The 22,939-nt window shown below is 39.4% G+C and overlaps 2 protein-coding genes across 6 annotated transcripts; one reads left to right on the plus strand and one right to left on the minus strand.

Moving 5' to 3' along the window:
• Positions 1-5,155: 5,155 nt before the first annotated feature.
• Positions 5,156-11,661, plus strand: grk7a (G protein-coupled receptor kinase 7a). 3 transcript variants are annotated; one of them, XM_081723909.1, is made up of 5 exons: positions 5,156-5,957; positions 6,176-6,613; positions 9,192-9,472; positions 10,184-10,482; positions 11,161-11,661. In XM_081723909.1, exons 1-5 carry the CDS (start codon positions 5,361-5,363, stop codon positions 11,190-11,192), a joined length of 1,647 nt encoding a protein of 548 aa, XP_081580035.1. In that variant the 5' UTR covers positions 5,156-5,360; the 3' UTR covers positions 11,193-11,661. The 3 variants fall into 3 exon arrangements, 2 of the variants coding, with proteins under 2 accessions (XP_081580035.1, XP_026887320.2); XR_014126197.1 differs by having other exon boundaries at positions 5,157-5,957; positions 10,184-11,313; positions 11,438-11,661; XM_027031519.3 differs by having other exon boundaries at positions 5,157-5,957; positions 10,184-11,661.
• A 3,009-nt stretch (positions 11,662-14,670) lies between these two features.
• atp1b3a (ATPase Na+/K+ transporting subunit beta 3a) lies at positions 14,671-21,146 on the minus strand. 3 transcript variants are annotated; one of them, XM_027030345.3, is made up of 7 exons: positions 20,887-21,142; positions 19,057-19,185; positions 18,568-18,666; positions 17,944-18,131; positions 17,681-17,731; positions 15,482-15,568; positions 14,671-15,298 (listed from the first exon to the last, which is right to left on the minus strand). In XM_027030345.3, the coding sequence occupies exons 1-7, from the start codon at positions 20,999-21,001 to the stop codon at positions 15,131-15,133; spliced, it is 837 nt and encodes a 278-aa protein (XP_026886146.2). In that variant the 5' UTR covers positions 21,002-21,142; the 3' UTR covers positions 14,671-15,130. The 3 variants fall into 3 exon arrangements, with proteins under 3 accessions (XP_026886146.2, XP_081579928.1, XP_081579929.1); XM_081723802.1 differs by lacking the exon at positions 15,482-15,568 and having other exon boundaries at positions 20,887-21,146; XM_081723803.1 differs by lacking the exon at positions 19,057-19,185 and having other exon boundaries at positions 20,887-21,143.
• Positions 21,147-22,939: the final 1,793 nt, after the last annotated feature.

Genomic DNA, 22,939 nt, shown 5'->3' on the forward strand with positions numbered 1-22,939 from the left:
GTAACATATTTTCAATGATCACTAGTGCACTATGATAACCTTATCTATTATTAACATTAACCAATATTAAGAACATAACACAAAAATCCCTGCCCCTTAATTTTCTGTTACATGGATATATTAATTGATAGCCCAAAATTGCATCAATGTATATTCAAAAGAATGAAGACTCATCTGCGTAACCCACTACATGATTATGAGGCTCATGCAAGCAGGGGAGTGGAGGAAGGGCCACAGTGCGTGTAAAGGCAGACGGAGTTCACATCAGTGCCGTTAGACAAGCGGGAGCAGAACTTTCTGATTTGACAGTGCACATTATGACTTAACTTAGCCAGTCCGCACGGTGAGATACATCTTTTCTTTATTATGCTTATCTTATACACGTTATTTTACACATGGAACGTGTAGGCTAATTATTTTTCCATGTTTTCTATGGCCTATAAATGTAGGATCATCTGTTCAGTTCTAAAAGACTAATGTAGCATTTTTTTGACTGTTCTATCAGCTAAAGTATTTGCCTAGTCACCATAAAGACATTTTAGTACCTCTCAGTAGTGATATTTATAGATAAACTCAGAATTTAATTGTACTAACTACTTTTACCATTTATGTGTTTTTCATATTCAATTCTCTGGCATTTTTGATTCAACATGAGACTTATACATATATAGGACTAAAACAGCAAATGATTAAAATAATATAGTTCACAGATATGTATATATATATATATATATATATATATCTACAGCTCACCAGGCCTGTGGCAGAGCACACGCTACATCCTGCTGTGCCTGCATCATGGGCTTCAATGCATTGTGTGTCACCCTGCACACACTGCGCGCCCTGCACCACCCCACTGCCCACGTGGTCTGTTGGATCCTCTTTGACCTGCAGGTGGTGATGGCCTGTGGGCCGACCATGACACTCATGCTGATGTGCATGACTCATGCTGATGTGCATATGCACGTGCCTGTCCATTTGCCAGCCGCTCCACTATGAGGCACTGTTGTGCCACTTCTCCCACTGGGTCATGCTGGCCACGTGGCTCCTTGCCCTGCTCAACCCAGTAGTGTTCACCACCCTGGCCTGCGTGCGTCAGCCATGGGAGTACGTGGTGGGTGTGGACACAGAGTGCTCCACTGTCCTGGAGAATACAGTGTGCATCATCAGCGCCCCCCTGCTGCTGCTTGCCATGGCGTTGCTAATCCTTGGCAGCCATGTTCTGATCTACCTAGAGGGTCACCGCGCCGGCCACTTCTCACAGTCCAACAGCAGGGGGCACCACACCATCCTCATTCACAGTCTGAAGATGAGCCTGCACATCCTGCCGACCATCGTCTCGTGCCTGCTCCAGACCCAGGCTATGGCCCTAATCACCTTCCTAGTGTTCAGCTTGGCATAGTCCCACAGTCCTGTGGTGTATGGCCTGCGCTGCCAGGAGCTGCATGAGCGGCTGCCCCACTTCATCCCACACTGCCGAGGTGGCCCCAGTTCCTCCCCCAGCAAAGACAGTGGCAGCAGTGGAACTGGCACCAGCACATGGACCACCACCAGCATGGGCACAGCCACTAGCACCAGTGCTTCTGCCCCCATCACAGACAGTGAGTGGGTGGAGAAGGAAAAGCTCAAGCTCAAGTTCAAGAGCTGCAGGGCCATGACACATCACACCATGGGCAACCATCAGAAATATATCGTATAGCTGCTCCTGTGGTTCACCTGGAAGAGCAGGTAGAGCAAGATTCTAGGAACGCCATGGTTGTAGTATCATAGTGCCATTGTTAGCACAAAGCCTAGGTAAGTCCATTCCTCCTCTTGTCTGCAAGCCCAAGTTTATGGAGACTTTATTTTCAGACTTTATAAAAGTAAAACTGTAAAACATGGTGGTATTGAGTTAATCTTGTAGGTTTTATGTAGTAATGAGCAATCTGAATACAAATGAAAGCTTTTTCAGATACAATGCTTATGCTTGTCTGATACCAATAGCTGGCCCTAGACTTACAACTTCCTTCTTACTACTCCAGATGTGATATTCTAACATATTCTCTAAAAACCTACATTTGCAGAGATTTAGCTAACCAATATCTTGTGTGGTTCTGTGAATAACTTGATCATAATGAACATTAATAGCTCTGGGGAAAGTAAAATCATATACACCCATTATTGTACAACTATCTAGTTATTATCTAGAACAAAATGTATTTGCATAACAAATGTAGATGAAAATCATAAACTTGTTGTGGTAAATAGTGGCAGCTGTGCAATCTGTCATTTTTGGGGAAAGGACACAGCTACATCAGATGGAATGCAATGTATTTTTGTCATTGTCATTAATATCATTATTATTAGTAGTAGTAATAGCAGTAGTGATGGTGGAATTATTATTATTAGTATTTGTAGTATCTTCTTTGCATTAAGACTGTATGCAGTTTACATTGTGTACTGTGTTGTGCTGAACTTATTTGAATGTATTAAGTATATGATCTTTGTCCAAGATAAGTGCTGCTTAATTGAATTGACAAATGCTCTCTGCAGATGGGCTAGACAAATGAATGTTCAGGTCAGAGAGAGAGAATAGGTTTATTATTTTCTGTCATTATGTATGACACCGACAGAGTCCAAATACCTGAAATTGGGGGATCCTTCTTAACAAAAAATATTTTTGAATACTTATGTTTAAGGAAAGCCACCATCACTAATGGATTGAGTAAATGCAGTAATTATACAGTTATAATTATATGTACTATTTTTGTAATTTATCCTATTTTAGTTTTTAAGTTATTTACTTTATTTGATGCAACATAATAGTTTATATGTCTTATAGTTACTTTGCTGTGTACATTCTTTTTGAGTTGTTTAATATAAATGCTTCATAGTTTCTTTCATTTTATTATTCTTCATTTTAATGCTTAATCGTTGACTGTATAATGTTAAATATATGTAAAGGAATCTTATATGTAAAGAAAGTTCTAGTTGTTTCCAGTGTAAGTTTTTTTATTATGAAGATAAATAAAACTTGTCAGCAAAACTGTTGGATTTTCAAATGTAGTTCTTTAGAATTCTTTGGTAGTTTCACCATTTCACAAGCAGCAGTGTGTGATATCCATAGTACACTTACACTATTTGGTGCACTTTATTGATGAAGCACTTGTAGAAGCCTACTCTACATCATCATTTTGTGGCCGAAAAGCAAGACTTTGGCGTTACATGATTCAGAAGTCCTCAATACGTGAGCTAGGCAGCATATAAAGAATGGTCAACCCTGCAACTACTAACCCATGCCTGTACTCTGTTCTTAAAGCAGTGGAGGGTTTGTATATATTTGCACCTTTTGTGTGTGTGTGTAGGCGCATCACGTCGCGGGGAGAGCGTCAGACTGACCCGAGAGAGGCAGGCACTCTGTCTTTCTCTCTGGCTGGTGAAGGTCTCCCAGATGGGAGGTTCCTGGCCCGCCTTGTACTGAGTGGGCACCGCATCATGTTGGGTGGGCACCAGGCAAAGCCGTACAGTGTCTGCATATGTGTACACGGCGACCTGGGGCTCGCAGTCCTGGAGAGGACGCGTCGGGAGCCGCGCACCTTGGGGGCGGTGCTGTCACAGGACGCGCCACGTGGTACGGCCTGTCGCGTGCAGGGGAGTTCACGCTTGTTTGTAGCCACACCCGCGTGATGGCACGCACCTGCACGGGGTTTAACGTTTAGTGTTTGTCAGTCTATTTAAACTCTCGTTAGCGCATGCCTCGGTGTTGGTTATTGTTTGTTAGCGTCTGAGCAGAATGTTAGTATTCATGTTTGTTTAGCCGTTGTTATTGTTTGTCTAGCCTATGTTAACGTTAATTGTCTTTATGTTCACTGTTAATGTTAAGTTTGAGTGCCACTATTCTCTAATACGTTCGATGTCATTAAATGTTTCACAAAGTCGAGGTAGTCTGTGAGTCCTGGGCCGCGTCCTGCGGCACTCGGGCAATAGTTACAATTGCTGTTAAGTATACTGCACTAATACCTGTAGCTTTAGAATGTAAACGACCTTCAAAAAAATGGAAAGAATTAGTAACACTCCAAAAAGAGAATGACCATTCAGAACTCAGGGAGAATAAGCAGAAATCTAGTTTGTTTATTAGGGATAGTCAGATTTATCAGAAGCCAGAGTGGAGTTGGATAAGTGGTGTGGACTTTTAGAGTTATTGGAATTTACAGGCTTCAACAGCGATGTTTTATCCTAGTCCAGCTCCAATGATTGTGAAACAGTGAAAGGGAGAAAACATGGAAGGCAGATTGAGGGTAAGCTCTTTGGGAAAAGTAGAGTATAAGTAAATGAGATCTACTGGTAATACCGCCCCCTAATAAACTGGTTCACAAGAAAGACATTTACTGATATTTGTGTCTTTTCTCCGTGTTAATTTATTTCATTTGTCAAATAATAATTAAAACAGTAATGGACAAATTGGGAACTACACAGAATTTTTTATTTGATTGTATTTTAAAATTGTCACGGAACGCTCGCCTCCGCGAGTCACGTTGTTTGGACCGCCACGTGCAGTGGGAGGATCTGTGTTTGTAACCACACCTGCACACACCTGTGTTAGTCTTTATGTATTTCAACTCTTGTCATTGTGTGCAGTGTTGTCGGTCATCGTTGGTGTAGCGTGATGATGTTATGCTTAGTCTTGTCGTTGTTAAATGTATTCGTGTTCATGTTCATCGTTCATGTTATATGCGTGTGGCGCAACATTGTGTGTAATAAATGTTCATCCAAGTCGAGAGTCTGTGCGTCCTGCTCCACACCCTTCGGTACTCGGGCAGCACCGTTACAAAAATAATCTAGATGTTGCTTAGTTTTGAGTGCTGAAAGCCAATATAATTTTCGGGAACAGTACATTTGAATATTACAATAGCTTTGAATACTTTGGGAATTTGTAACAAAATTTAAGAGACCGTAATTGTTCTTCACATTTCCATTTTCACCCAATAAGCATTAAACCATCCGTTGCCATTTAGTAGCAGGCTAAATTTAGATAAAGCTCATTAGGGGAGAACCCTCTTATGAGTTCCTTTCCATGAGTAGTATTCCAACAGACCACACAGGGTTACTTCAACGAAAGTCCTTGGCAGGCGATTAATTCTAAATGAGGAATTACTGGGTTTGCCAGTATGTCTTGGTCTGCAGGTGCTTGGGACTGAGCACCTCATTTGCTCCTTGGCTTTGGAGCGATTCACACTTGAGCACACACATGAGCACACACATACGCACACAAACACGCTCACATCAACTATAATCTGCAGCATCGCTAAGTCCAACACTGCGCCATTGAGTGGAGCTTCCACTTCCCGTGGGGGAGAAACTGATCTGACACAGGCGCAAACATGTGCGACATGGGGGCTCTTGACAACCTGGTGGCCAACACGGCCTACCTGAAGGCCCAGGGAGGCGATGACAAGGAGCTGAAGAAACGACGTCGCAGTCTGGCGCTGCCCAGGGCCGAACAGTGTGCTGGCGCCAGGGCAAGTGTGCCGAGCGACTTTGAGTCTCTCTGTGTTGTGCAGCCCATTGGGAAGAGGCTATTCAGGGAGTTCCTGGGCCAGGGCTTACCTGAGTACAACACAGCTGCTGAGCTTCTTGATGAGCTCACCGAGTGGGACTTGGCAGAGGACGCAGCCAGGGACAAGGCATGCACCAACATCATCAACAGGTTCTGCAAGGAGGGTTCCAAGAGCTTCTTGTGCTACCTGACTGGGGAAACACTGGACAAGTGCAAGGCTGTCACAGAGAAGGACTTTGAGGAGGTGATGGGCAAAGTGAGAGAGGCTACCAAGGTGTTTCTCAAAGGCAAGCCATTCATGGATTACAAGATGAGTCCTATTTTTGACAAGTTTCTACAATGGAAAGAGTATGAAAGGCAGCCTATCACTGAAAAATACTTCTATGAGTTCAGGGCACTTGGAAAGGGTGGATTTGGAGAGGTAAGGTCTTTTCATTAAATGTAGTTTAATAGCATTGGGACATAACCCTGGTGGTTACTGCTTAACACACATATGGGTACAGTATATGTTACAAAATATTTATGATTTTACTTTATGAAGTTACGGCATTACCAAATTTGCCTACAAAGACAAGGTTTGAAATTTTTTAAAATGAAAGCAATTTATTTCTTTTCACTGTATATGCTGAACCTTTCTAGGTATGTGCTGTGCAAGTGAAAAACACCGGCCAGATGTACGCCTGCAAGAAGCTGTGTAAGAAACGTCTGAAGAAGAAGCACAGCCAAAAAATGGCACTGTTAGAGAAAAGGATCTTAGAGAAACTCAACAGTCCTTTTGTGGTCAACCTGGCCTATGCCTTTGAAACCAAAAGCCACCTCTGCTTGGTCATGACCTTGATGAATGGTGGAGACCTTAAGTATCACATTTACAACATTGGTGAGAAGGGCATCGACAAAGAGCGGATTATTTACTACACAGCTCAGATTGTCACAGGCATCCTCCATCTGCATGCCATGAACATTGTGTACCGTGACATGAAGCCAGAGAACGTACTCCTGGACAGCCAGGGCCAGTGCCGCCTTTCCGACCTCGGCCTGGCTGTGGAGCTTCCACCTGGGAAAACCTCCACCCAGAAGGTGACACTATGACAGCTCTACACAGGGTACAATATCTATAGCCACAGCAGTTAGAGGTCTATAAAAATCAGCTTGAAAATGGTAAAGGTGTAAGGAAAATATGTTGGTGTTAATGAGTAGTGTAACCAGAGATGTTGGAATAACATTTCAATGAAAACATTTTAGAAGCTGTAGGACATCCTTTGTTGACTGGACTTGTATGGCTGATTTGGTGGTAGCATACAAGTCTCAACACTGGATCCTCAGCTTCACTGCAAAGAACTGGCGCTGCCCCAAGTGTCCAGGACTTCTGCTCCATCTATCTCAGTGTCTTCCTGTTCTGGATTAGGATCATTCTGGAGTATGTGTGTACCACCATTATATAATCCATTTGGTCTGTGGTACACTGACTACAACCATCTGAATTATCAGGACACTCATCACTGCTTGTCCAGCAGAGTGCCTCTTTTAATCAGGGATTGCCTTAACTAAACTGCTCATGTGAGTTTTGCACCTTTCCAACCTTTCATTTCCATTTACAGCATTTGGCAGACACTCTTATCCAGAGAAACGTACATATTAATCAGTTTGACAGTCTGTGAGCTCACATAAAGTCATAAGCACTTAATCATTCATTTTGCCTTTTGTTTGTGTACAAACATAAGTGTGTGGTTTGGACTAGTATTGTATTTCTGTCCACTTTAGGTGAGACCATCTAAAGACTGAGATCGTGATTGAGAATATAAGATGTGAGAATTTAAGGTCTGTAAGGCAGATCATGAAATTGAATTCAAATTCAAACTATATATTGAAACTGACCTAAAACAGTCAGGTCTCATATCCAATTTTTTGAAGATTACTTTCATAACAAACAAGAAATAATTATCCTAATACAAAAGCAACTTTTATGGCAGAAATGAATGTTGTTGAATAGACTTATTTTCAACTTTAGTAATAGTTCAGACATCAATGATCTCAACAGATATAAAGACATTTTTATAAAATTTCAGCGTGCAAGACAAGACAAAGTCAATTTATATTGAAATATCTGTAACAAGATCATAATTACAACACTAGGTTGGACCTATGTTTCTTTTAAAATCTTTCCTGTTTCTTTTTTATTATTGAAAATGTATTGTGAATGATGACTGGGATTTTTTAATGATGTCCATACTTTTGCACACAACCAGATACAGAGATTAATTATTGAGAAATTTTAGCTTTTTAATACAGCACATTACAGTATAGACTAATAATTTCTAGGTCTCTGTGTGTGCTAGTGTGTATGTGCCATAATTATTATATTATTTTATATTGTTTTATATTGAACATATTATATGTTACATATGACTTATTTATAGTTTTTCTTTTGAAGCAACCTTTAAGTTATAGTTGATATATTCACCATAAAATCAATGATGTTCAACAGAGCTTTCTCTGCCTGACTGGAGTCTGGTGAAATCAGGGTTTGTTTGGGTTTTTTGGCATTCACTAACTTCTGCATTTAGCATCCAAACCATCAAGACACTAAAATGCAAAATAAATTCCTGTTTAGAGAGGCAGAATTTAGCCAGGACTCAAAGCTGCTGCAGGTAACTTCCCTGTGGAGTAGCTCTAAGCTCATTTTCCCATGCCCTTCTTGGGTCACCAGTGTGGACTGTGGCCCATTGCTAACTCGACAGCGGCTTGGCTGGCTTTGTGCTCCTGATCCTCTTACTTAAAGAGAATTACCTAAATCTGTTGAACCCAAAAAGGAAGATCATATGTGCATAAGGGTGTGTGTATGTGCATGTGTTTCTTAGTGCTGCTCAAATGCAAGGAAAAGTTTACTCTCCTCATGCCAGTTGTTACATCCAATAGCTACAAGTAGCTGTGATCTCACAATCTAGACCCTAAGATGGCTTCATAATTCCTGTATTAAACAGCTGAGCGGCAAGATGCTGTACTCTGTGTTGTTTATTTAATCTGGGTTTTTGAAAGCCAGCTTCATTCTTGCACATGCGGAAATGTCCCACTATTACACTTGCACAGTATATGTGCAATGGCAACAAGCAAAATTACAATACTAAATGTCTTCGCTTGATAACCAAGGATCCTCAAAGCAAGGCCTCCTGTGGATCCAAAGCTATTTGAGCTATACATATGTGCCCCAGCCTACTAATAAATGATATCAGGTGAGAGAGCGTACTCTGACAAACATCCATTTGGAATCTTGGATATTTTTTATTAAAATAAAGGGATGCATTTTATCACCAAGGATCCTCATCTAACTCTTGACAGCAGAGGATTATGATTAAGCCTCTTCTCTCTGGTTCAGAAGAGAGGTCAGCTAGGAGTAGTGGTAGAGTAATACTTACATAAAACTCCATAAAGGTGAACGACTTTAATTTGCTAAAACAAATCCCCCTCAAATCCCAAATGTTTTGTGGTTGTCTTTCATGTGGGTACACAAATTTCATTTATGTGTGTGTATGTGTTTTCATGTATTACATAATTATTACATAGTTTTTTGCATCACTGTACTATGATTTAGTATTTCCTAATTAAATCCAAACATCTTCCCTTCTAATCCCTATTTCTTACTCTTTTTCCTCCATAGGCTGGAACTGGACCTTACATGGCCCCTGAAATTTTAACTGAAACCCCATATAGGACATCAGTAGACTGGTGGTCTCTGGGGGTAAGTATCTATGAGATGGTAACTGGCTACACACCATTCAGAGGTCCCAACACCAAGAAGGAGAAGGTGGATAAAGAGGAGGTGCAGAGACGCATCTTCAGTGAGGAGCCCAAATTCGAACACAAGAACTTTGACATGTCCACCAAAGATATCATTCAACAGTTTCTGAAGAAGAAGGTGGATGAACGTCTTGGCTGCAAGTATGCCCCTCCATGCCACATAAATCCATGATTCTTCAGTGGGATGGAGGATGTTTAATCATGACAGGCATACTAGAAAACCACATTATTATTCAATATTTTAGCCAAAACATTTAAGGAAAGCTCCAGTGTTGTTCAACAATATCTCCATATACTGCATCTCTAGTGAGTGCTTGATTACCAAAAACAAACATTTCAATACTTTCTCTTACACTGTGAAAAGAACAGAAAAACTTGTTAGCATGAAACATATGAGATGGAAACTTAGGTCCCCTGTTTAATCTCTTTCTTAAAAACTGGACTTAGACTTATATTAACAAAGAAATGTGCAAAGATTATTGTTTGGTGTAATTAACAATATACTACAGATTGAGGAGATAAAGATTGGGTCAAAAAATGATAATGGGTTCCTTCAAGCACCACTTGAGTTTAGCTCAAGATAAGAGAAATATTGTGTTGCTTTCTTACTTAAGTATGGATTGCATAATAAACTGCCCCTGTTAACATACTTCAAAATGCAATACTATTTACACAGAAAGTCCATATTATATTGTGTATCATCATTTACCTGATACACTCCATTATATAGAATATATTAATATTTAGATCTGTCTAAAGCATATCACCTAAAACAAATCAGATGTTCCTTGAATAATTGATTCATTGTTTATAGGGCAATAATCCTAACACTGCCATTGTTGATCTCTACAGTGGTGATGATCCCAGGAAGCATGAATGGTTTAAATCCATTAACTTCCCTCGTTTGGAGGCAGGTCTTATCCCCCCACCATGGTTGCCCAAACCAAACATCGTCTATGCTAAGGATACAGGTGACATTGCAGAGTTCTCTGACATCAGAGGGATTGAGTTTGATGCCAAGGACGAGAAGTTCTTCAAGGAGTTCAACACAGGTGCTGTGTCTGTCCACTGGCAGAAAGAGATGATTGACACTGGACTTTTTGATGAGCTCAATGACCCTAACCGGAATGAATCCTCTACTGGTCTAAATGGTGATAATAAATCACGCACTTGCACACTCCTGTAATGAGGCTATATGGTATAGAAATGCTTGCTATATAAATTAACAAAAGACATGATTAAAATAAAATAAACTATGTGTTATTCCAAAGATTAGATGAAAGATGTGTGAAATGGTACATCAGTCCATTGTAAGACAGAAATGTTTATTCTTCTTGGCACATTGGCACATTGTCTGTGGAGAACCATCTAGACACATTCATAATGTGGTGGACTAAGTAAATAGCTATATTTTTGCAAAAGGAAAGTGCAACTTAAAGTAATTTATGATGGTCCTGCTAACTTATAATATACTATGTCATCAAGAAGACTTGATTTAGCTATTAAATATATTTTTGACTCAAGATAGGTTCTGACCTCCATGTCTATGACATTAATTACTAGTTTTTACAAGTCTACAATGATTGTGCACCTAGCTTGTTTTTTAAATAAATTGTCAGTGTATAAATATATACTGTGTATATTATCACTCTTGATCAAGATACATGTACAGACCCTAGGTTTTTAAAATAGATAAAATGTGGTAAAAGCTACAATGGCCTCACTCTCTTCAAGTGTCATTTCTGACCTATGGTGAATACAATTTGATAATGACCTTACTAAATTCATGTCACTTCTGACCTGTGGTGCCATGGCGTGATATGTTCCAGAGGTCTTGCTGAATCAGCAGGGGGTGTTATAAGGATGTCACGTGTCCATATCATGTTGTGAGAAGGAATGGAGTTTTTCAAATGGAACCACAATGCCCCAAGCTCCAGAAAGTCCAGCTGATACACCATAGGCTAAAAAGCCTGTGGTGCTGAGTAAGTGGTGTTCAGTGAAGTCGCAACCAAAATTTGAAGTCTTAAAGATTCCTGTCATTCCTGTCATTCCTGTCATTCCTCACTGGTCCTTGACATGCTATTTGTTTTGATTATTTGCTTGCAGCATACTTGACCAGGCCTGAACATCCAAGCTATTCCCAGCTTTATACAATAATTTAATGCCACACAAGAATTTATGTTTGTTTGTTTGTCATATATGTGCAAAATATATAACAATTTAGATTTACGAAACTGGAAATACAACTTGAGTGGGGGATTTTCAATGGGACTGTAGACCATTCCATACGGATGTGCCCTGTCTGAATGAATAAAATGGCTTATGTCTTTTATATGTTTTGATTGAGTTTTTGTGGATCAACGAGAAAAAGTGTAAAATGAGTTCTGTTAAGTTCTTATTAAGTTAAAGAATTCGATCTGGAAGACAAAAAACACTACACCAGGCCTTGAACATCCTGGAGTTTGTAATTACTAGCAGCTCAGCAAGTCCCTACAGTCTTGTACCTACAAAATGTGTTACTTTCACCACAGGACAATTTTATTTTTATTTTAGTATATTGTTTTTTGTTGGGGGTTTTACACAATGATGAGTGTACATCCTATAAAATAAATCTATCAAATAAAATAATTGCTTCTTTGAACAAGATGGTCTTGACAATGTGAACATCTGCAAGCAAATCTAGTTGGAATGAACTCTTGTCTTCACTAGCAAACCAGTGAAAGGCTAACCAACTGATGCAAATAACTGATTTATTATTTGTAAATAGTTATCAGCAGGGTCAGAGATTGCCATGTGTGGAGTTAGTGCAACTAGCTTACCAACGAAGTAGCTAGATGCTAATGCTCTCAGGGTACAGTGCACGTTGTATATGACTCTGAATCTTACACTATCAAATATGCCCAGACTACACTTCAACCCTTTTACCTTATAGTTACCATGTCATTTCAAACTTATTGTGCTAGACAAAAGACTCAAAGTACAGAAAAATACCAACCAAACATTGTCCCTGTGCAGTTAAATGCAGTATATGACCAACTGTATATGACTTATTAATTCTGTATATAACCAACCGTATATGACAAGAGATGTCATGTTTTTACTCTTTTTTAATCCAGAGGCTGTGTTTTCTGCAAACCTACTTACATCACATTTATGATATTGACATTGATAAGACTGATAATACTATATATGCAGGATATTACATCTGAAAAAATCTGGCAGATTATAGATACTTGAAAGTGTGGGGACCTTTTTGTCTTTTAACAATGGGTGCCTTTTGTATATGTATTGTACTTTGCTACCAGTGACAAGTGAAAATTATTTTCTTAGTCTACACCAATAAGGAAAACATGCCTCTAAGAAACTAGCTTGCTTGACTAAAAAACACTAAATAAATGCTAATTTGCCAATATTATGATGCTGTTCTTAGTTTATTTCAATCATGGCATGGAAGAATTGATGACCATCCATTTAGGGTATTGTGTCTGCAAAATACAAAAACATATTTTTTTGAGCACACATAGTTTAGTTACTGATAAAAACTGGCTAAAAACCATATTAATAGTTATTTAAAGCTCTTTATGGGTTTCATCTGCACATATGTTATTTCCTGATTATTTAAAATCAGTTCTAATGGTTTATTCCAGTGTAATATACATAGCAACAGGGTGTCACAATATATTGATACTCTTTTCTCACTCTGTACTTAATCTGCACACTTTGATGCTCTGATCTTTCATTATGTAAGTGCAAAATACCAGTGCATTGTTACACATCATTGCACAGTATATTACACTATAATTAATGGCATAGTTACACAGTAGAAAGGGTGGTGTAATGTATAATGCTGTCTTGTATTGCATTAAAACACAGGAGAGAGAGTGCAAACAAGTACACAGAAGTCAAAGACCAGAGATCAAAAGTAGTCAGAGCAGTCATGTATAAAATTAAATTGAGGAGAAAAGGTAACGCTAATGTGTTAGGGATACAGAGATCTCTGGTTGTGGATGGTGGAATCGTAGGATACTGATATGAGAGGGTTTGGTAGCTCCCACTCAATCACTTTCTGGAAATAATCTGAACAGTCTGGAAAACCATCGTAAAGAAGAATTAGATACTAGACTGTATCTTTAAAAATATTTAAATAAATAACACAAGGGAGTCTGAGTCAAATGAATCAAATGAATTAAACATTTTCTTATCAAAATCCAACAGACATATCTATATGTAGATAGTATATACCTGTCTTGTCTCACCCTTCCAATGGGTGGTCATATTTCTTTCCTCAGACATGGGCCTTCTACCAGAGGCCTAGGAGTTTGAAGGTGTGGTGCAGTATTTTTTACTGTTCCTATAGGATTGCACTCTTCTGGACTGAGATTCATTCCAGTACATATTGAAGATGTAAACACTGGGATAACCTTGGTAGTAAGCCTCCACATTCTCTCTATTTCTTCTTTCAGTTCTTGGTGTTTTTTTAAATATATTTTAATATTATCAGTACTATTTTCTGCATCTTGTCCACTATCACAATGTCTGGTTGCTATCTGTCTGGATCTGGAGGTCCCACAGAATCTTATGCTCGTATCCTGAATGTCCCACAGGGCTTATCCTGCCGTTTCATTCCCCCTGCTTCCATGGTGAGCATGTGCTTCATCAGTCTGTGGCTATCCCTCATCAGGGAGGCCAGTCATTGGCCTTGCAGGCCAATGATTGGATGTATTCATATGTGTTTCATGTCACGCCCTGTATAGTGGATCTTATACTTTGTAAGACCCTTCCCCTCCTTACAGCTGACATACAGCCTTTAGATGTTGGATTTTGGTTGGAATGCCCCAACATTGTGAGTTTTCTGGTCTTTGGAACCTTTGCAGATTCCGGCTCTTCTCTTGGCCAGCTTGTAGTGCCTGATGGGTATCTTATGACTTGCAAGGCATATGTGTTTATGGCTTTGATCTTATTATTCCCATTCAGCTGGTTCGTAAGGACCTGCCTTACCCTGTGAAGGTACTTAGATGATGTTGATTTTGTTTCTGTCTTGTGGTTCCTGTGTGACTGGGGAATCCCCAGGTATTTTGTATCTGTTCTCCAGTTATATTATATGACCTTGTCATAGTTCAGTACTATCAGGTGACCACACTTATCCAGGATGAATGACAATCCAGTGAGGTATATGCTGGTTAAGTGGATCAGTGTTTCAGTGTGACTTTTGGTCTTGGAATACATCTTGATGGCATCCATGTACAGGATGCCTTTTACTATGTAAATGCCATGAAAAAAGTGCTTTGGCATTCTGGTACCCTTGTGTGGCAGTGCACATAGTACTATTTCTCATTACATTTCTTAAAATAACCTTTATTCCAAGATGTTAAATGGCTCTTAAGGCATCTGCATAAACCACAGACTATATTTTTTCCAGTTTAATTTTTCATCATCTATCTGAAATGTGCTAGGTATCTGCCTTTTTAATAAAATCTTTCCTTTTTACAGTGATAGGACATTGTAAACTATGATAGACGATGCTGTGATGAATACCATTAAATATGTATGCGGTAATACAACCCACAAAAGGAGCAGCACTAGACAAACACGGAAAAACACAAATCACAATGCATTACCTCCCACTAGACTTCAGACTTCTTGTTTCATTTATATTATATACAAAAGTCCCTTGCAGGGTAAAAAATAAGCACACTGAATGGCTGACAAAATAGTGGCAAGGGAGTATTCAGAGCGAAACAGTACAGGAGGGAGACGGGGGGCATGGGTAGCTGCTCCCTATAGCTGCTTCCTGTCCAGCTACTCAGTCACCAGGAGCCGGAAAGTGACACGTCCGAGGAACTTGTCACGGTCATCATTGTTTTTGAGGTTTGAGCCCTCTACTCGGCACTCCACAGTGATGTCCTGGTTGTAGTTTTCTTTGCTCAGTAACAGATTCATGGCAACCAGAGGTTGCACATACCCACTCTGGAGGAAGGGTGAGAGAACAAACTTGTGTCATTAAGGGACTTATTTAAAGCAAAATGCCCAGCAGTACAAAACTGTTTCTGTGTTTTTATGATGTTACGCTTTCCAGTGATATCATTTAATTTGTTACTGAGGGTCTTTCTGCGCAGAGCAGTTCCACCAGACACTGCATGTGTCACTCACCTGAGCCTTTTTCCCATAGTAAGGGAAGTACATTTTATCAATATGCCCATCCTGGGGGAAATACTGTATCTGTAAGGAGTTTTCTCCCTACAGAATCACAGGAGAACCAGTATTATCACATAGTGATTTAATATATGGCATGGTATCAGAAAAGAAGACTACTTGTTAGCACACTTAATGAAATATATAATATACAGACCACACGCAGAAAATAATTAGTTAGTTACTGTTGCATATCAGGTGGTACCTGAATTCCGGTTTTTGAAATGTTTGCATGGTTGCATTGAAACATGTTGTAACCTGAACAGTTTTTAAAATTTTAATGACTTATTATTAACAGTTGATTCTGGAAGTTCTGCAATATTGGTGTTGTTAGATCTCATGGCACTTCTAAGCATCAGCATTGATCCCTGTATTTTAACAGTATTTTAGTTCAATGTTATCTTGAATTGTAACCTACTGTACTGGCTAGGATACACTCTATGAGTGTATGACAAAGCACTTTTGTTAGTTGCTCTGGATAAAGGCGTCTGCCAAATGCCGTAAATGTAAATGCAAATGTCATGGCAGCATTTGATACTGTTGATCATGCAATCCTTCTATTTCACCTTGAGTTATGTGGTGGGATCAAGGGTATAACTCGCAGCTGGTTTAGATCCTAGCTGGCTGATGGAAGTTTTTCTTCTACTGCCTCACTCATTCGTGGGGTTCCCCAAGGATCTATCTTGGGTCCAGCTTTTGTTGTATGTGCTGCCATTAGGGTCTATTTTTAACAAACATACAATCTCATTTCATTGTTATGCCAATGATATATTTGTGTATCTTCTTTTAAAATCTGAATTTGTCTCTCCATTACAATGCTTGCAGAATTGATTGTATGATATAAAAAAGTGGATGAACTTAAATTTTGAATTAAGTAAAAACTGAGACAGTTATGTTTGGATGACCTGATCTTTTGGACAAGCATATTACCGCTCTTGGCCCACTAGCTTGCTACAATAGATCATATGCAAAGAACATAGGGGTGAAATTTGATAGCTCTTTCAAGTTTGACAAGCAGATTAGTTCTATGGTTAAAAATAGCTTCTCTCAATGAAGAATTTTAGCCAAGATAAAGGCATATTTGTCTTTTGATTCTAATTGAAATTTAGGATAAATTTCCCTTCATTTAGGATTGATTTTAAGATTATATTGCTGGTTTTTAAAGTCCTGAATGGGATGGCACAATCATACCTTGCATAAATTCTCGAGGTTCACATTCCATTGAAAGCTCCTAGGTCTGCTAACCTAATGCTTTTAGAGATACTCAAATCCAAGCTTAAGAGTAGAGGTGAATGAGCCTTTGCAGTAGCTGCCCTGCCTCTGTGGAATAACTTGCCTTCCCATATAAATCATGCTCAGTCATTAGGTATTTTTAAATTAATGCTGAAGACACATCTTTTTAGGTTTTTTTGTACGTTTACCTACTTTTAATTGTTTTATTGTGTTTTGTAAGTTTTAGAAATTAGGTTTATTGTCATGATTGTATCTGTTTTGTGTTATGATCATTTTTTGTTCATTTTAAAGTTGAGCCTGTGTAGCATTTTGGTCTACCACAGTTGTGTTTAAGGTATTATAAATAAATGTTCCACATATAGAGGTATAAACACATTTTCTAGGCTAACAGATACCTCCATGACTGCACTTTTGACTACCATACAAAACATGCATATTTTGATAGAACATTTCACCTAGTGTTGATTGAAAGCACAGTGTTGATTTTAAAAAGAAAATGATCTTCACATTGCATACATACAGAAATGAAGAAGAGATCAGGAAAAGAGAATTACATAAGGACACAGGTTCCCATGGAGGGTCGCGTAGGGTATGGAGAGAAGTGTTTTGAGAGGGCATTACACAGTGATCTTACCCATCACTTTATTAAGGAGCTCAACTGGCTGCATGCAACAAAAACATGAGAGGAACAGAAGGGAGAAAAAAAGAAGAAAGGGAAAAAAGTACAAACTAGTGAGAGACAATGAGACAGACGGGCAAGCAGACAAGCAGGCGGGCCACACATGAACAGTAGAACTCAAGTCACGAGGGCACCAGACCCACAACTGCAACCTTCAGTTCTCATTAATAACACATCTACTGAAAAGCCAAACGTAATTTGAGAGTTTGTGAAATGAGGCCACCACACCCCCATGGTCATCTTACCTTTGTAGTACAGTTGATCTGTGGATCTCCGGCTGGCTTGAGGCCAATGATCTGTAAATGAAGATTAATCCATTAATGGCCTTCATCTCTGGGTGTGAAAGTTGGTTCATGGTAATTATAATGAGAAAGGCCTTTTTTAGCATTTGTCAGATGCTCTTATTTAAAATATCCTAAGTGGGAACCAAACCTATGGCCAAAGTTGTTTTTAACACCTTAGTTGTTCTTAATACAAGTGAACTGCACCCTGAGTCAGAATGACTTACCCTATTCATTTTGATGAGGACACACGGCTGCCCCTGAGCATATCCAAACGTGGGGTCTGCCAGCCCGGAGCAGCGGCCAAGGAAGCTCCTCCGGAACTGACATGCCTTCTTCTGCGCCTCACCCTCCTGCTCATAGTATTGCCCTGATAGACACATTTCATTCTCCACCTGCTCTGAGTCATTGTACTCTATAGCCAAAAAGGGAGCAATGGAGCGAAATAGAAAATTGAGAAAAGAGAGTCACAAAGAGACAGAGAGAGGATGAGACAGAGGCTTCACTGGCCAGGTACTACAAATGGGGATAAAAGACAGTGGGTCTGATTTGGTCAACAATTTATGTGATTTCCTCCTGTGATTGTATCTGTTTTACATTCCCTGTTCATTTCCACACTTTAACAACCAGGCAGCAAAAGCACACTCTCCAAAAAAGCTCACTTGTAAGTTCAAAGTTGTAAGTTTAGAACACAACAGCTAAAAAAGTGCATGTTAGTCAAACTACATCTCCCCTCTGGACATACAGGTCCACCTCAGTGTATTTGCGGCAAATATGAATGATTTCAAAAAAAGACCACAATGTTGACTTTCTCAGCAGAAAGTGGAAACAGGGCCAAACTGAGGACTTACTCTGCAGGAGTGTCTCCAGGTGCTGGATAAACTGCCTGTATTGTAAAGGCTCTGATTTGTTGTACACAATTTCCATTGACTTTGGAATGATAACCAACCCTGAAAACACAAAAAGCCTGTTACTGTGATTGTTATTGTAAATTAAATTACATAACTGGTTGTTTGTGTTCTACACAATGAGATATCACTTCACTTAACATGGTAGCTGATACCACTATAGTATTTCCCTTGTTACATTAATGTGTATTGGATTAAAGTGTGCTTTTCATGCAACCACTGTAATTGTAACCCTAAAATGTATTGTTTACTATGTATAATATGTTCATTAAAAAAAATCAATATTAGGCTACTCTTAAGTGGCCCACTTTATCTACATTAGTAGATGAAGAGGGGGCCTAATCTGCAAGATTTTATGTGGTTATGAATGTGTGTAACAAATGAGTCTTATGTGAGGAAAATATCCAGCATATATTGGGCATCCAGGTTCACCTGGGGAAGAAACGCGGTCATTGTACTTCGGTACATTTTCGTCCAGTGTCTGGAGCATCACCCACAGGGTGAGACTAAACATGCCAGTCAAGAAACCATAGAAGACGGTGTAAAACAGCAAGATGAGTCCTAAAAAAACAAGCAAGCACTGCATGAGTCATGGTCAGTGCTTTAGAGTCAGTCAGTGCTTTAGAGTCACGGTCAGTGCTTTAGAACATGACCCAACTGAGGGCGGAGTATACGCTCTAATGTAAACTTTTAAAGCTTAAATGTGAACTTTTACAAGGCAAAAATGCAGCAGGTGCCCTTTGTTGGTACAGAGGTCAGGAAAACCTGATGACCAGTTTTGTTCATGCCATGACTGTAAGTCAGTATGGAATTTACTGGTTTGGTTTACCATAAAATTACGCTGCTCAGGTGTGTGATTATAATAATTTCATAATTTTGTTCAAAACATTCAAATTCAAACCTCAATTCAAAACATCAGACAAATGAGTACTTATATTAATAACTATGCTTCTTCTTCTTCTTTTTTTTTTTTTTAACTGTAATGCATGGCTTATGAAACAAATACCGGTAGCCTAATTATTCATTCATCTTCTAAATCGCTCAAGGCAAGTCAGGGTCGTGAGGGGGCCGGCCAACCCGAGCTGTGAAGCAACGGTTCTAACCAGTGCATCGCCGTGCCGCCAGATAGCCTAGTTAGCAAAACTAAATTAGGCTTGTAAATATCGAACGCTTTAAAATTCCCAATTCAAATGAATTAGGAAAACAAGCATTTTCCTAAGTGCAAGCAGCAGGAAAGTGAGAAGGAATGAAATTGCAGCTATGCTGATTCAAAGGCTGTAAAGCTTCGTTGTGGTGTTGAGAGGTGGGCGCATAGTTTTTTTTTTCGTTCCCAGATGTTTCTATAATCGCGGTGCGTTTTACTGAGGGAAAAGGCCCCCGTGTCCAGAAAAGCGTGTAGTGAAACCCGAAGACGCGTAGCCTTATTTGACCTTGAAAGGCTCCAAGTAAGGTGCCATTTATATTAAGAAAAAAAAAGAAAGAAAAGAAACGTCACGGCGCACTGCACGTGCGTGATACAGCGCGGCAGCAGACCTCTTCTCGGGTGAATGACGGATATACAGACATACCTCCCTGGTGTGAATGAAACAAAAAATCATACAACGCTCTGTGTCAGTAAGATTAAAAGGGCGTTTTCGTGTTTTAATACGTTTCAGTAGACCTTTACTTGCACTGATAACAACAAAGCAATACGCTGTCATATTTTAAAGATCGAAAAACAGGATATCTTATTCTTAGTGACGGACGGGGAGATTATGCTCATCCTCTGAAATGATCGCGTTTCGTCCATTCATTGATGCCATTCTCCAAGAAGAGAAGGCTCTCCAATATATTGCGACAACAAGGCCTGCTCTATCTTTAGCAACAGTGGACTGATACTGATTTCGTTTGAAATGTAGGTAAATGTAACGTTATGAGGCGCTATTGTATTTAACAAGGTTCCGTGTTACATTAGGCTTTAAGTTCAGGCTATTTCACTTTTACATTGGTAGGCTGTAAAGATATTTGAGTATCTTAGTTACGATAGCATTTTTACAAGGAAAGGAGAATTACTGGGATATTTCATTTAGCACTATTGTATAACCTAAACAGACCCTACCGCTGTTGTATGAACTGGGCAACTAGCCATATTTCCCAAACATTTGACTACCTGATCACCTGCACCAGGTGCATTGCAGCACATATGAAAACAATTACATTGAGAAATAAGTTATTTATTGTGGTTAATATGCCCTTAGTTCGTAACCTGAATTTTGTTCTTACCCCAACTGCTGGCGGTTCGACCAAAAAACTCTCCGGTCCTCGGATTGTAGATTGAATGTTTCCATGTGGATTCGGGTTCTTTTTCATCGCCTGGTTTTTCCTCTTTTGTAGACATAGTTTGATTTCTGGTGAAGCGTGACTTAGACAAAGGATGACTTGTGTTGTTATGTGGCTCAACGGAATAAGGTTGGAATAAAGAGGGGTTAAATTGGGTGATGGCAGAAAGAGCGCCAGCCTCTGACGTTGCCAGAGATGAAGCAGCGTTGATTCCAAAGTCGCTCCACAACGCGGAGTGACAGTAGCGAATCAGATCTTGGGGGAAGGAGAGATGTGCGCATTCATGCGCAAGCGCTTTAATTTATCCCCCAAATTAAGGTCCAGTTTACATCCAATAACGCCTTAGATGTTGCGGAAATAATTTAATAGGTGTCTAGCTAAAACAGAAACTGTTAACCATAATCAACACTAGGAGCATATTTTAATATCAAGACAATACATCAAAACATAAAATATTATTAGTCGCGATAAGTTATAGGCCTATGTGTAGAAAGCGCAAATAGGCACTGTCGGAAAATTCCAATGCTAGTTGTATATGGTAAATTCTCTGTGAGATCTGGTTCATTATTGGAACTCTTCATCTTCTGGGATTCACGCCGCTAGTTGCTAGGAGAAATTGAGGTAGCCTGCCCACCCCCAATGGCAAGACTGGGAAATCCTTGATGACGTAAGCAACACAAATAGGAACGATGTTGCCAAATTCCAGGGGTTACGTTCAGTGAGTATTGGCTTGAGTCAAGTTTGTGAAGTGCTATGTAATTTGATAATGAATGTTTTATATTGGTGTAAACAAGTGAGAGCACATTTGCAGTTTCATCAGTAGCAAACAAACTAAAGGAATTATAAGGATTATAGGAATTCCACATTTTAAATTTTGAATTTTCTACATTTAGCAGATGCTCTTATCCAGAGCAACTTTAAAAACTGCTTTGTCATCTACTTATAGAATGTATCCTAGCCAGTATAGTAGGTTAGAGTTCCAGATACCGTTGAACTAGAATGCTGCTGAAATACAGGAAACAATGCTGGTACCTAGAAGTGGAAAATAAGCATTGGCTCTATATCAGACAACAATAAATGCAATAACAAACAATACCAGGCAATAAGTACTAGAGTTTCAGCTACTCAAAATAGATGGTGTTTATGCAAGTATATAGAATAATTTTACAAGATGATATGATACGCACAATAAATAAAAATCATTTCCAAGCTAGGTGCAATTTCGGATCCAGGCTTTATAGTCCGAATTTCACAAAGAACAAAAATAAAATTCACCCTCATTCGTGTAGGCAGCTAATTTCTTGCACACTGGCCCATAATGAGAGTCCTGTTAATTAGAGACATGGCCTCTGTGAACCAGGGTGAGTTATGCAACACAACATGCATTCACTCAGAGCAGAGAGTGAGATGGTGAGGGGGCAAATAAAAGAGAAATACAGAAAGAGAATGAGAAAGAGGGGAGCAAAAGCAAAAGAATAAAAATAGATAGAATGAGAGGGGAAGAGAGAAGGAGAGAGAAAAAGAAGGTAGAGAATGAGTGAGAAATAGAAGAGAGAATGAGAAGAGTGAGAGAAAGGAAGAAAGGGACTGAGAGAAAGAGGGAAGAGAATGAGAGAAAAAGAGAGGAAAAGAGATAATGAGAGAGAAAGAAGAAGAAAGAAGGACTGACAGAAAGAGAGAATGTTTCAGTGATCCCAGCTGGGGTGTCAGATTGAGCTTGCTGCCATTTGATACAAAGGGGCAATTTTAAACTGTTAGTGAAGCATATACATAACAACCACATGTCCTCTCCACAGAGCTGCTGTGGATCCTGAGCTGAAAATCCACCCCATCTCATTCTCCCCCACCCCCAGGTGTTCTGCGATCCATTTTCCACACAAAATGTATAAAAATAGACACCATTCACACATCAAGCAGTTGCACAATTTTCAGGGAAATTGATATATTGATGGACATATATCAAGATGCCTGTCCTAATAAAGTTATTTCCTATTCA

This window comes from Electrophorus electricus, chromosome 11 (assembly GCF_041902795.1).
Source record: "Electrophorus electricus isolate QZ-2024a chromosome 11, ASM4190279v1, whole genome shotgun sequence".
NCBI lineage: Eukaryota > Metazoa > Chordata > Actinopteri > Gymnotiformes > Gymnotidae > Electrophorus > Electrophorus electricus.